At 49.9% G+C, this 14836-nt stretch overlaps 1 protein-coding gene across 5 annotated transcripts in view; it reads left to right on the top strand.

The window, feature by feature from the left end:
* Nucleotides 1-2681: 2681 nt before the first annotated feature.
* SLC1A7 (solute carrier family 1 member 7) overlaps nucleotides 2682-14836 on the top strand; it is a 46644-nt gene continuing 34489 nt past the window's right edge. For 4 of the 5 annotated variants that reach the window (XM_036026103.1, XM_028513806.2, XM_036026102.1 and 1 more), the window contains exons 1-2: nucleotides 2682-3010; nucleotides 9772-9851. In XM_036026103.1, the coding sequence (XP_035881996.1) occupies nucleotides 2828-3010; nucleotides 9772-9851 (263 nt within the window). In that variant the 5' untranslated portion in view covers nucleotides 2682-2827. Of the gene's footprint in view, nucleotides 3011-9771; nucleotides 9852-12847; nucleotides 12895-14836 lie in introns of those variants that run through there. The other variant, XM_036026104.1, reaches the window with a different exon arrangement.

The following is a 14836-nucleotide window of genomic DNA, read 5'->3' as shown; positions in this document are numbered from 1 at the left end:
GGCGTTTTCAAATGACACAAGAACAGATAGACTTAATTTTATTCTCATAGATTTTTATTTCTTCCCAGAGTCATTTACAGGGGATCTGGGGCTTATCCCTGGGTGGTGATGGTAAAAGGGCCTGAGTGAGTAGAGGGAAGAGAACAGGCGTGTTGTGTCTGGGGCAGGCAGGGAAGGCTGCAGGGCAGATGGGGCATTTGACCTCTGACTTCGGAGAGAACATTCCAGGCAGGGGGAATAGCATGGGCACAAGTGTGGAGGCCTCAGAGAGGGTGCAGGGCTCATGGAACTCGGAGTCCTTTGGTGTTGCAGAAGCTCAAGATAGGGGGCGATGCTGAGGAGATGAGCGAATGCAAATCCCCAAGAACTCCAAACACTTCCCTAAGGAGCAGCACTTCATTTCAGAGGCTCGAGTGCTCCAAAAACACCAGACCCAGGGGTTCTCTGCTCCAGAAGAGGGCTGGGATTCTGTATCCCTCACTTGGAGACTTCCTCCAAAATATGTTAGTAGTGTGAGGGCTCTGCTGAACTGAATAGCAGCAACTGCTTGTGAGTGTCTGCAAGTTACCAGGCACTCTCAGCACCCAGCATGCATCACAACCCTACCAACAAGGTGCTGTCGTATTGTTCCGATTTTATAGGGACATGAAGAAATTTGCTGAAGGTCACACAGCACGTAAACAGTACAGCTAAGATTTGAACTTGAGCAGTCTGACTTTGAGCTGTCCTGGAATAAAGAACTCACTTAACTTCATTTCATCCAGCATTTCTCAGCTTGTTTTTAATGACGGGGGGGGGGGGGGGGGGGGGGGGGGGGGGGGGGGGTGCGTGGGGGTGATTGCATATCTTATAGCATTGTAAGGCAACTGGTCCTGTGGGAAATGGGGAACTATTAAAGGGTTCTTATCCTGGCACCTTTCAATTTGATTTGCAAATATCCTTAATAAGTTTATTATGTGTCACACTTTACCATGAATTAGGCCCTTCCTAGAGTGCCTCAATTTTCCTCTAAGCTCCCTAAGGGCAAGTACTGTGCCAATTCGTGGCTGTGTCCCCAGTACCCAGAGGGGGTGATATGAGGTGGTGCGACAGGAACATTGGCTTGAATGAGTTGTGATTTCCCCTGTTGAAGACAGTGGGGGCAGTGGAAAGAAAAGCCTGCAGTCTGGGAGGCAGGTGGCGGTGGTGTCAGAGTGGGGCAGAGGGTGGATGGGCAGAAAGCAGCTGGGGTTGTGGGGCCATCATAGGAGTGAGAGTCTTGGACTGAGGGGAAAGCAAGACTTCACAGCGAGGCTAAAGGCCAGGCCTGGATATTGATCTAAATGTAAATCCAAATATCTACTCAGATGTTTCTCTTCTAGACAGTAATTAAACCACCTGATTAATCGGAAAATTAGGTACATGTTGGAGTAGAAGGTGTATCAGAAAATTCTGGGTTTTAAAAGTTGGAGTAAAAAGTAAAACTCAAAGCCTTGTATCTACCCCACCCTCACACTCCCAAAGCTACTGGCAAGAACCAGGAGCTTTGGAAAGTCGGATTGTGGAATTGAGAGGTTCTTAGAAAGCACCCAACCGATTTCCCTCATTCTGAGGAGGGCAAGACGGAGGCCCAGAGAGGGCAAGGTCACACAGCTGGGTAAGTTGGGACTGGATTCTAAGGGTCCCCTGCCCAGGGCTTCAGGGCCAGAACTCTAACCCCTTCAACCCAAGCCCCCAGCAGTTCCTAGTGCCACCCGTCCCCTCTGTTATCTGCACCCTTCCTCAGTGGACGCAGCCCTGGTGCACACCCACCCCCTACCACAGACTGCCCCCCCTGCTGTTTCCAACTGCCCCTAATGAGATTACAGGTTCCCGGTGAGGTAGATGAGAGTTAATTCCCTCTGGCTTTAAAAGGCCGGCCAGACCATAAGAAATAACAGAAAGAAAACCTTTCTCTACAAATGCTAAATGTAGATGATAATCCCTGTTCAGCGCATTACAGTTCACCACAGCCCCACAGATAGTCTCTGGATGGGAGGCCGCACCAGCCCTAATAAAGTAGATGCTATGTTACTATGTCTGTTTTGTGGTTGGGGAAACTGAGGCACAATGAATGCAAATGGCTTGTCCACAGTCACGCAGCTACTAAGTGACAGAGCTGGAACTTGAAAGTAGGTCCCTTGCACACTGTCATCTTTAAAACATAATAGGCCCTGACCCCGACTGGTGTGGCTCAATGGATTGGGCACCTGGCCTGTGAACCAAAGGGTCACAGGTTCGATTCCCAGTCAGGGCCCAGTAGGGAACGTGTGAAAGACAACCACACATTGATGTTTCTCTTTCTCCCTCCATTCCTCCCTTTAAAAATAAATAAATAAAATCTTTAAAAAAAATTAAATGTGCAAATACAAGTAATGTGGTTTTACAACAACACCTGGTGCGCAATAAATAATTAATGTTAGCAATTAATTGGCAATTCGATGGTATCTTATTGCCTCACCTTCAGTTCTTCCTGGAATGAAATGGGGGTGAAAAATCAAAGCAATCAAGCTGACGTTTCTCTTGTCCCTCCCAGCAGTCCCTGGTGTATAAGAGGAGCACCTCCCTGTATAAGAGGAGCACTTGGCTTTGAGGTTTGAGCCCCTGGACCACGTGGCCTGCTCTAATTTCCCAGGCCCTAATCTGCTCCCCGCTCCTAATGATGCAGCTGGTAATAGGATTGTGACTTCCCTCTGGGGCAGCCACTCAGACCGTGGCTGGGCGGCTGGCAACTGGTGCTTACCAACCCTGACCACCTGCCAGCTGAGGAGCCAGAGCCCCGGCCGGGACCCTGTACCCTGGCGGCCTCATGTGCACGGAATGGTGCTGTGCCCGGTGCCAGCAGCCTGGGCTCACCATGGTGCTGGGGGCCGTCCTGGCACGAGGGAGGGATGTTTTCAGGAGGAACGGACTTCTCATCCTGTCTGTGCTGTCCGTCACCGTGGGCTGCCTCCTTGGCTTCTTCCTGAGGACCAGGCGCCTCTCACCGCAGGTCAGGCACCCGGGCATCTCTGGGTCCCCCTTCAGGTGGGGTGCGTGGGCCCGAGGGATCTGAGGGTCACATTCCCTCTCCATGACTCCCTGATGACGTGACAGTGGGCAGGTCCCTTTGCCTCTCTAGGCCCAGTGTTCTCATCTGTAACATGGGTATGAAAAATACACTACAGGACTAGAGTGGCATCCAATAAAAAGGCTGAGCGAGTGGTTACAAACGGGCATCACCAGGTGAACGAGAGGCAAGGATGCCTGGTCAGACTAACCACAGGGCTAAGAGCTGTGGGAGAGGGAAGAACGGGGCCCCTGAGAGTGTGAAGCAGGCATCGGAGAACACCTCCTAAAGCACTTCTGTGAATAGAGACCTACAAAGGGTACTCTAGGCAGAGGAACAGCAGGAATGAGAACAGAGGCAAGGAAGATTTGGGAGGGCTGTGGAGTGAGCTGCTGCGGCAGCTGGAGCAAAAACGCTGAGAGGCCTCTGGATCCCACCACCGAACATGGACTCGGGCAACCACGAGAACTTCTGAACAGGGGCGCGATGTGGTCAGGTCTGAGCTTGGAGAGACCCCTTTGCGCCAGATGGAGGATGGGTAGTGAGTGGTGGGACAGGCCGGGGCCAAGTGAGGAGGCAGCTGCAGGGTGAGTGGTGACAGTGGGGATGGACGGGACAGATGGGTGGGAGAACTGTTTCCAAAACAGTAACCTTCAGAGTATGGTGACTAATTGGACGTGGGGTTGGGGGTCAGGGGGACAGGGAAGGGCCCCAGGGTTCTGGCCGATGGGACTGCAAGGTGAGGATGCCTTGCCTGGGAAAGGGCCCCTTCCCCTCTTAGTCCCAGCTCCTATAGGAGAAGGAGGGACACTCTTGTGATGCTAAAAAAAAATTACTCTGGCACTCGTTAAAATGATAAGAAAGAGTCTATTCAGGTGACAGGTGGCAAGACCCTGGGGAGAGAGATGGGACTCAGATCTGAATACAAAAAGACCGCTGGGGATCTACAGCCAATGAGCACAGCGAGGGGGTCCATGAAAAAGGGCAGGATTCTTGTTGAAGGAGAGTGGGGATTCTCACTAAACCGACTTAGCAGACTTTTTGCTGCATCCGTGCTAGGCCGGCCAAAGACAGGGCCCAGGGATGGGGCCTAATCAAAAAGAGGGCTCGGAGCAGCCTGTCTAAAGTTTGGTCAAGGAACCTTGGCAATGGGCTCCTGGAAAACTCCCAATTTCATAAAATACGTCTTCCTGGAGTTCGCTGAGATCTAATATGAACTCTACAACTGGGGCCCAGGCTGTCCAATTCTGTCCACTTTCCCGTTGAAAGGAAAACACCCTCCCTGGGCCCTGAGCCACCGTTCCCGCAGCGGCTGTCAGGCCGCTATCGGGGCTTTAGGGAGAAGCAGGGGCTCTGCAGGCAGGGGGACCTGGCCTTGGACTCCACGAGTACGTGGCTGTGTGACCCTAGGCAAAATCCTGTCTCCTTTCTGGGCCTGAGTCTCCTTGTCTGTAAAATGGAATGGGGGGGGGTGGTCTCCGTGTCCACGAGAATTGCTGAGGAGTACACAGAGATCCATCAGCGCCTGGCATAGAGTGGGTGCTCAGGGAATGTGGCTTCCCGCCTCCCTCCCTCATCTACCTGTCCAAGTCCCACCTGCATCAAGACCACCTCCTGTTCCATATCTCATAAAAATGCATCCAGACCTGCCCATATCTGAAATAATACTCTCCTCCCACACTCGCCCCTGCTCATCCCTCCACTGCACCCCAGCTGTCCGCTGTCTTGCTTCGGAGCCATCTGTGTAGGAGTCTGTTTCTCCCATCAGACTTCAACTTGCTGAACATCACACGGGCTTTCTGAACCAAACTGTGAGCCGAGCGCAGTGCTTATCACAGAAAGAGCCCCCAACTCTTTGCCGAATTGAACTGGCAATGGCACAGACAATTGGCTTTTTACCTAATTTAATGTTCCTCAACAACAGAAATATATTTCCTGCAGGAAGATTATTTTGTGAAAACAAGTTTGGAATACCTATTATCAAAAGCCAAACTCATCTGGGGCCTCTTTTGTCAAAGCTGCCTTCCCCATCTGTTTGGAAATGCAAACGTATTTCAGTCTGGATTAACCTGCCAGATAAACTGAAGGAAGGATTGGAGTCTTAGAACAATTATTTGGCAGGAACTGGCTTTCTCAGCACCTCACTTTGAAATCCAGGAGTTGTTTGTTTGATCTCTGCCTGTGACTCAGAAACCAAGCCCTTATTTTGTAAGCTGATGCAATAGGCAAAAATCATAAACAATTTGTAAAATGGTAGAAGATCCTGTTTGAGAAAAGAATTTACAAAACCACAAGGATTTGTAATTTGGATTGTTTTTTTGAAATTAGTATCTCATTTAAAAACACACATCATTTTGAGCATTCCAATTAAACCATGGTGAGTTTACAATTATACCCATTTTCCTTTCCTTCCTGGAGTTCTATCAAAATTATAGTAATGGAAGTTCTAAAAGACATAAACTCCAAAGAACAAAGAGAATGTAAAAGGAGACAATTGAGAAAAGTTGGCTGACTACAATCAATGAGGCAAGACAGGAAATGGATAGAGTCGAACGGCCTCATTTAAGAGGGCACTGAAAGCTAAAATCTGTGTCCATAGAAGTAGATACCACATGAGTTCATCTTGGCGAACTCCAGAAGGGCTGGGGACCAGGTGCCGCAGGAAGCAGGGGTGAAGCACAGAGTTGAGATCAGGGACTTTGGTTGGAACTTTGCAACTGGAACAGTTAGACCCCTGGGTTGTTTCCAGCTCAAGTACTCAGGGGTTTCCTCATCTACCCATCTCCACCCACCTGCCTCTCCCAAGGAGCCAGAGAAGCTTGACTTAGGGATATTGGTGGAGGGCAGGTGGTGAGGTGCATGCTGCAAACAAATTGGTGGACACCTGTATTCTGAGTGTGGGGTCCCCAAAAGATCCCTGTCAGCTGGGCTTAGGCCTAGCACCCGCCCTCCCCCCAGTCAGAGGAAGAAGAGACTTCTCTCACTGAAGCCTCCGAGAAAAGATCTCCAAATTCTGCTGCAATGGAGACTCCTCTCCCACCCCACCCTGCCCCCAGAGAAAAAGCCAGATCCTCGGGCATCACCTTTCCTTGGGTTGACAGGCCCCGCTCGTGCACACAGGTCCTCACACTCACGCGTGAGCAGAAAGTCACAGTCAGTTCCTAACACGAACGCAGAAACTGAACACACAGAAATGCTGGTGTCTAATGGAGCAGAAACAATGCAGGCAATAGAAAAAAACTTTTGAAACCGTTTCTTAAATTCTTCGAAGATACGAGAGAAGGTATGGGGACCATAAAATGGGATGGGATGCAAAACAAAGGGACAATCAAAGAACAAGAAAGAGCTTTTGGAAATTTAAAATAGATGAGCCAAGATGAAAATATCAATAGCTGGGATAAAGTTGCAGAAATATCACAGAAAGTAAAAATGAAAACAGAAGAAGAAAATATGAAAAAATTAGGATGTCCAACATTTAACTCTCTAATAAGAGTTTTAGAAAGCACAAACAAACAAAAAGAAAGACAAAAAATTCACAGAGAATAGAAGAAAGTTTCCCAGAAATGAAAGGTCTGCCTAGTACTATGAATTTTTTAAAAAGAAAGAAGAAAATCTCATACCATCGTACATCACCATGCAAATTACAGAAAATTGGAGAGAAATGGATGATCCTTAAATGGTTCTGAGGGAGTAAAACAAATCTCGTCGTGTAATGACTAGTTAGTAAGAGTAGCTCAAAACACCTTAAGCAACCCTGGAATCCAGAAGACAAAGGGTAAGTGCCTTTAAAATTCAGAGGGGAGATCATTTTATTTATTTCTTTATTTATTCATTCATTCATTCATTCATTTATACTAAATTTATTGGGGTGACATTGCTTAATAAAATTATACAGGTTTCAGGTGTACAATTCTATACTACACCATCTGTATATTGTTATTGTGTGTTTACCACCCCAAGTCAAGTCTCTTCGGAGGGGAAATTCTTCTAAACTAAGAATCTTATATCTGGCCAGACTAGTATCAGAGGTAAAGGTAGAATAAAGGCATTTTTTCTCACGTAGGACTCAGAAGTTTCTCTCCCACTCATTCCTACTGAGGAAGCTACCAAAGGAGATGTTCCAGCAAAACAAGGAAGTGAGACAAGGGGTTCAGGGAAGAGGAGGTTCCAGACAGGAGGAAGTCCCAAAAAGACAGCAAAGAAGAGGCCCAGGACAACCCCGGGGCCTGGAGAGCAGTCTGTCGGAAGTGGGGCGGGAAGATGGAGAGCGCTTGGACTGAGGCCCCAGGGGGCATAAAAGCAACTGATATGCCTGAGTGTATAGAAAATACTCTCGTTAAGCCTATTTATTTATTTGAGAAATTACATCCAAATTACTTTTATGTGTTTTAAAAAGTCCTAATGAGCATCCAAGAACAAAACATGTACAACTTCCACAGGAATGAGAACAACAAAAAATGGGGTCAATGATTGCCCCAAATGATATTTTCTAAAAGAAAAAAACATAATTATTTAACCTTTCTTCTTTTGAGGCAGGGTAGGTGAACTGCACACATCATAAATAAAATTTTCTTGCTTTACAAGGTGGAAGGACTGTGATCTTGTTTTGATGCATATGAAATATAAAATATTAAATCCATTCTTCTGACCATGAAAGGGGGAAAATCATTCTTCAACATTTCAATTCTCACGCAATGAAACCCAAAGCTCTGTTGAACCCACCTTCTCCGCCGGGTCACACACTGCCTGTACTTCCTCTCCTGAGACACCCTTACGGCGGGGTAGGCATTTACAGAGCCACCCACCTTTTCCCCTCTTGTGGAGACAAATCCCATTAACTTGGTTGACTCTCTTCCTGGGGGCTGGGGATTGGTCCCCTTTGAACAAAGCGGCAACGTATCATTGGTGGCTCTCCTCGCGCCCTGGTTTGACGTCAGCCGTCTTTTCCGGGTTGTAGTTCAGCCGCCATTTCGTCCTACCCCGCCCACCCTGACATCGATGGTTAATTTAACCAAAAACTGATATAATGGTGAAATGGTAGGAGGAAAAGGGGAATAGGAACTAAGACTTTGGCTGTCATGGCAGATGTCAGAAAGGGAAGTGAATAGTTTTGTCAAAAAGGTACACCTAAAAAATAGTATTATAACCATATTATTCAGAAATAACAGTTCTAAGGAAAACAGCCAAAGGAACACAAGGGAAGTCGGGGTCGGGACAGAGGTGGGCGAAGAAGGGGCTGTTTTCAAAATATAGTGCTATTTAAATTAAAGATTACACACAGGGGGTGAAATTAATTAAAAACACATAGCCATGATCGGCATATTTTTAAAAGCAGGATTTCTGGGGCATCGGGAATGGGGGCAGAACAGGCCCAGGAGGCTGATCTCCAGGCCTTTCTGTTGCTCGCTCGCTCAGTGGGGCAGTCACCTCCCTCTCGGGCTCAGCTTCCTCATCTACAAAGTGAGTCAGCGAGACTAAAACATCTTTCAAAAGCCCTCCATGGCACCAAAATTCTACGTTTTGGAGCTTTTCAAATCATCAGACCATTAACCAAGTGTTATGTTTGGCTTTGGTTTGGAAAAAAATAGTTGCCAGCACAAAACCTCAACTTGGATGGTGTTTGCAAGGCCATGTACCAGCCTTTCCCATAGCCTGACTCCCTGATGAAAGAGGCCTCAAACAAGGCTTGCCAGAAATAGCAAAACTGAACTAAATGAAATTTTAAAACAGCACACCCAGTTCCATTTGAATTTCAGATAAACAACAAATAATTTTTAGTATACGTAAAGAACAAATATTTGTTGTTTATCTGAAATTCAAATTTTACTAGGCTTAGGAGCCTGTTCTGGTTTGGATGTCAGCATCTGGTCATGTGACGGGTGCCTCTGGAGATAGCTGATTGGGCAAGAATTTACAGCCCTAATCCAAGCCCCAGGGGCAGGCTGGAACCAGCATCCCATGAGCAAGCCCAACCTAAGAACTCTGTCCAGTAGGAACTCTATACTGAGTGGCATCTCACCAACCCAATCCGATTCTCTTTCGGCATTTTAAATGTGAGACCTGCTGTGAGGGGCTTTCTGGGGGCACACAATGGACCCAACAAAGAAGAAACTGACTCTGGAATGCCACGGTCTGTCAAAAGTCAGCCTCCTTATGAACTAGACAGAGAACATTCAGGGCCAAAACCATGCCTAATGCATTTTGGGGTAGCCAGTGGGATGCCCAGCACAGTATGTGCCAAATGAATGTGTGACCAGCATGCAGCCCTGCCTTCGTGCCTCTTCCGTCTGCCGCATGGGACAGACTCACACGGCAACGGGCTGTGAATGGTACAGAGGTGAGGGGTGGGGAAGGGCCCCTGCTATTTACTGCGATACTGACCGTTTACTCTCCTCCAGGCCCTCTGCCCAGTGCTTCGTGGCCATCCTCTCATTTAAGCCTCCCAATGATCCTGTGAAGTGGTTACTACCCTCACGTTACAGATGAGAAGAACTCAGAGAGGTTGAGTAGCTTGCTTTGAGGCCACACGGCTAGTTACAGGGGCGTGGAGAAGTCTGGCTCCCAAACCTGTGCTCTCTCCACTACTCTGCCGCCCATGGGCTGGACAAGACAGTGCGTGTAAAATAGTGCCTTAAAGGTCAAGACCTGAGCAGCTGCGAAGTCTGCACTGCCTGCTATAACCTGGGTTCTTGGTGTGTTTTCAGGAAATTAGTTACTTCCAGTTTCCTGGAGAGCTCTTGATGAGGATGTTGAAGATGCTAATCCTACCGCTGGTGGTCTCCAGGTGAGGGGCAGGGTGCTGGCTGGGAAGCCTGGGGCGGGGAGGGGAGAGGATTCCTACAGGTTCCGTTGGGGTCCTGCTCCTGCTGTGGGCGGCCAGGCTGCCCCTGTGGGCCTGGGAGCAGTGTGATCGTGGGGCCCGTGTGGGCCAAAGGATGGGGCGTGGGCTGCTGGGGACTGAGCCGTTCGTGGCACCAGCTATTTCAGTCATGGGGTGAGTCTGACTTCAGGGTAGCTCCAGACTGGGGGTTCAGGGGCTCTTCACGGTGAACACAGCAGCGTGTGGGGGAAAGATGACTTTGGAGACACTCATGAGATGACATCCTGGCTCAGCTGTGTACGGTGCTGGCTGGGTACCCTCGGACAGGTCATCAAACTTCTCTGAGCCTCAGTTTCCCCATCTGTAAACTGAAATATCACACCTACTCCCAAGGCTTATTGTGAGGACTATATGAGGCTATGTATCTGTGTGCACTGCGTGTTCAGGGGCTGGATCTCAGGGTGTGAGGGAGGGAGGGTGGGAGATGAAGCCGGACCAGGGCCTCTCGCTCAGTCCTGAAAGACCTTGAATGTCAGGCTAGAGAATTCAGGCTTCACCCACTAGATCAAGGGCTGCAGGAAGTCACTGGAGAGCACGTGGTCCCTATCACCAATGTGCTGCGTGGCCTTGGGCAGGACCCTGCCCCTTTTCCAAATGTGCAGTGCGCTGGCTGCTCCAGATGGTGTCTAAGGGCCCTTTGCTCTGAGGCCATGGGTCTGGAATCCTCACTTCCCAGGACTTCTCTGCAGAGAGGGAAGCAGACAAGCCTCCGAGTCCTGAGGGGTGTAGTGGGCTCTGTCTCCTGCGGCAGGGTCATCAGCCTCCCTTACTGAGGAATCAGACAGCTCCTCTTGCTCCCCAGGCCCTGAGGCCAATCAGTGGCACTTTTCTGCTCTTCCCAGGGAGGCCTTGTCAGCGCAGTTCAGCACTTAGGTCTCTCAGGAGTCAGCTCTGCTGAAACGCCACCTCCCTGCAGAAGCTTTCTCTGACTTCTCAGACCTCTCTGCTTGTTGTCGCATCTCTACACACCTTCTGAGTCGTTGACTGAGTCAGTGAATCTGTCAAAGTTACCGGTGGCCTCTGTGTTGCTAAATCCAAGGCCACTCTCCGTTCTTGCTCTGCCTGACCTCTCCACAGCGACCGGCACACCTGACACAGCCCCTGATCACTCTTCGCCTCCCGACCGACTCTCTGCTGAGGCCCGGGCAGAGAGTGTTTCAGGAGGGAACCACTTTCCCTGGCTCTTCTGCAGGAGAGAGTGTTTCAGGAAGAGCCACTTCCCTGGCTCTTCGCTTGTTCTCTGCCCCCCGCCCCCGTCTGTTTCTCTCCTTCTATTCGACCTCGAAGTGTTGCAATGTCTTAGGCTTTTTCTAATCTGTCCTTATGGCTTTAATATCCCACCTATATGCCCAACACTCCCCAGTATAGATCTTCCCTGATCTCCCCACACAACACCTACTATCCATTGTTCTTTTATATATAGTCAGTTGTTGACTGGTTTCTGTATCTTCCCCTGGACCATAAACTCTGGAAAGGTAAAGACAACATTCTGTCAAGGTATCACTCTGGACCTAGCCAAATGCCTGGCACACAGTAGGTACTCATTAATACTTGTCAGGTGAGTTCATGAATGAATTCAACAGTCGTGCATTGAGCTTTCTGGGTTCTTGGCCCCGTACTGGGCACTGCAGATACAGAGCTGAATGAGGCTCCGTCCCTGAGGAGCTCACAGGCTGTGAGGGAGGCCGCTGAGAAAGAAAAGGGACAGTTACGTGATAGCTAAATAAGTTAATGCAGGAAGCACAGGACTGTTGTCCCCCTTCTTCCCAGTTTTATTGCAAAGTAAAGCACAGGACTCTCATTAGGCAGCTCCACCACCCTTGACTGTTGACCATCCTGACCGCCTCTTACCCCCTCGAGAGGAAGGTGGAGCCGGACAGAATTGGGCTCCCGCCCTGGCCCTGCTGTTTTCTGGCTGCGTGGCCGGGGGCAAGCTGTTTGCCTTAAAAGACTTCCTGAAGTCAGAGGGTCAGATGTCTGGGTCCTGGATCTGCTTGCACTGCGATTATCACATGGCCTTGGCTAAGGCACTCCTGGCTCTGGGCGCGATGGGTCCAGTTTACCTAGTGACTAAGGGCCCGTTCAGCTGTCCAAGCCCGGGCGCTCAGAGGCCTGATGTCTCTCCGCCCGACCGAAGCACTTTCTCTTGGCTGGAAGTGGAATGTGGTATTAACTTGAGAAAAAGCCAGTGTGTGTTCATACATTTAGTTTGTTTATTACACAGTCTGGGCTGGTGCAGAGCAACCGTGTCATTGAAAAAAGGCAGTGCTTTGAAATTTTCCTACTAAGGGAGAGTTAAACCTTCTTGCATGAAAAAAATGACACATTTTTGAGCACCAATCCCCCTGTGTCCTTGAAGTCTGCTTGCTTTTCCTTCACCTGGCCCATAGTCCATCTGTCCATCCCTCATCCGTCCATGCACTGCCCGCAGTGCCCAGGACTCCTGCTCCAGCCAGCCCAGGTGGGGCGTCCTGGTCCTGAGGAACCACCACCCTGGTGTGGGGACTGTCACTCAGGGCTGAGCAAAATCACTGAAGCGGCTTTGAAAATTCAGATGTCGGGCCTCGTGCTGGGCTTATGGAACCAGACCCCAGAGGGGCCCACACAGGTGTTTGTTTTAAAAGTCCCACAAGTGTTCTAATGGTAAAGAAAACCCCAAAGCCCCAATGTCTTGGGATCAGGCCTTCTGGCTGGAGCTACAGAGCCTGGTGTGAGAGCTGCTGCCCTTCAGTCCCCACCCTGTCCAAGCGGAGCTGCAGGAGACACGGGCTCACTGCAGTGCGATTGCTCCAAGGCAGAGAGAGGATGCACATTTGCTTCTAGTTCCAATAACCTGTGAGTCTGGGCCCCAAATCCTGGCACTCGCCTCCAAATGCTCTGAGCTCTTTTCCAGGAGAACCTGCCACCCCTTTCCTATGCCAAGTTCCTGGAAGCAGGCTGGTCACTGGTTAGTCCCTAAGCATGCCACAAGCTTTTCTACTTTCCACGCTTTTGCCTGTGCTGTTCCCCCACCCCCTTCCACAAATGCCTTCTTCTCCTCTGAATTAAGTCCCACTCTGTGTTCAAGACCTAGCTCAAGTTCCCGTCTGACAAATCCTCCCAGCTCTTCATTTATTAACACACACTGATGCTGACCTCTCCCCACTGTCTATGCAGATGCCACCCTGGATGTGCTCAGTTTCATCAGTTAAACGACTTTGCAGTCACAGCTGGCATACTGTACTATGGGGTACTGACACCTCTTTTGGTAGAGTAGTGACATGGAAATTCACCAGTATTCCTACCTGGACTAGCCACTCTGGTGCTAAACACGTGCTCCAGCCAAGGGGCAGGACCAGTCACCACGATCCTCCACGTGCATCGCTGTGTTTTTATGTGAGATGCTGCAGAGTCAGGTCCACCTTCCCTTTGCCATCCACACTAACCTCTACCCGCTGGTCTGTGTAACAGATTTTTGCAGGAGAAGGAAGTCTAATGGACAGGCAAAGAGAAAGAGAGAGATGTAAAGAAGTATGGGCAGCAATGGCAGATGTTGATGCAAGGGCTGAAAGGACCCTGTGCCTGCCTTGGAGGGTCTCACTATTTGGCAGGGAGATAGTCACAGAGACACTTTGTTCCAGAGAAAGGAGGCCCAGAGGGAGGGTGGTGGGGCCAGCTGGCCTGGGTTGGAGCCCAATTTAGTCACTCTTCCCACAGTCTGGCACCTTCCAGCACTTTTCTCTACAATCCACTGCAAGCCAGCAGCTCTTCCAAGCCCCTCCTCAGCCAGGCATGCCACCGCCCAGCTGGTAACAACCTACCCCTGGCCGGCTGTGGCTTCGTAAGTCTCAGTGAGGGCGGTGAGCAGACAGCACAGGTTGGGGTGCTGAGAATCTGCGAGAGGCTCCAGGGAAAGAATGGGAACTTTGGGGTCACTCACTAGAGATGTGAACTTAACCAAGTCTCTTAGCATCTGAGCCGCGGTCTGTAAAATGGGAAGAAGACCTCCCTTCCTTACTGGGTTTTTCTGAGAAGGAAATAAGATAATGTACTCAAAACACCCAGCGTGGCTCCTGATACACTGTGGATATCACATGGTTTTCTAACTTATTAAAGCTTTGCCAGGCTTCTCCAAGGCCCAGATGAGATGTTTCACAAAACCCTTTCCCTCTGCTTCTGCTCTCAGCAGGAAGTCCCTTTGGGTGACCTCCTCCTTCCTTATGCTTTTACTCAGCACCCCAGCTTGTCACTTCCTCTGGAAAGTCTGCCTTGACTCAGGCACACTTGGGTGCATCCTCCACACTGACACAAACCTACGTGAGTCCTGCACGTCTGTGTTCATGGCAGCCCGTGCGTCGGCACAAAGCGTGCCGTCACCTCGGCCCAGAGCCCTTCCCTGCGCCCTGACTGAAGCAGCCCCTCGTTTACCACGAACTCCCAGCGCTCACTGTCTCTGGCTTTCTCGGCCCTCACAACCCCACAGCGAGCCATGAGGCACGGCCTTCGCCAGCTTCCCGCCCTCCTGCACGCCCCTCCTTCAAGAGGCTCATAAGTTTTGCAGCTTCACTGACAGCTGGAATCAAAAACACAGGCAAGGGTCACATTGAAGAGTGTAAGCCCTTCAGCCACCTCTCAGTTCTCTTTCCCTCTCTGTACATGAGGTGTCTATGCTGGCTGACAAATTACCACAAACTCGGGGACCTAACACAACATCCACTCATTATCTACCAGTCTCCACAGCAGGGCTTGGTGGGATTCTCTTCTTTGGTGGGGGTGGGTAGGGGCGGCATCTCACAGGGCTGCATCTCACAGGGCTGCAATCAAGTGTCAGTGTCAGCTGGGCTGTGTTCTCATCTGAAGGCTTGGCCAGGAGGAAGTCATTTCCTTGTGTCTGTCTGTCTGTGTGTCTG

Source organism: Phyllostomus discolor, chromosome 5 (assembly GCF_004126475.2).
Source record: "Phyllostomus discolor isolate MPI-MPIP mPhyDis1 chromosome 5, mPhyDis1.pri.v3, whole genome shotgun sequence".
In the NCBI taxonomy this organism is placed as follows: Eukaryota; Metazoa; Chordata; class Mammalia; order Chiroptera; family Phyllostomidae; genus Phyllostomus; species Phyllostomus discolor.
The sequence above is the reverse complement of the archived record's forward strand: the minus strand, read 5'-3'. Positions and strand labels throughout refer to the sequence as shown.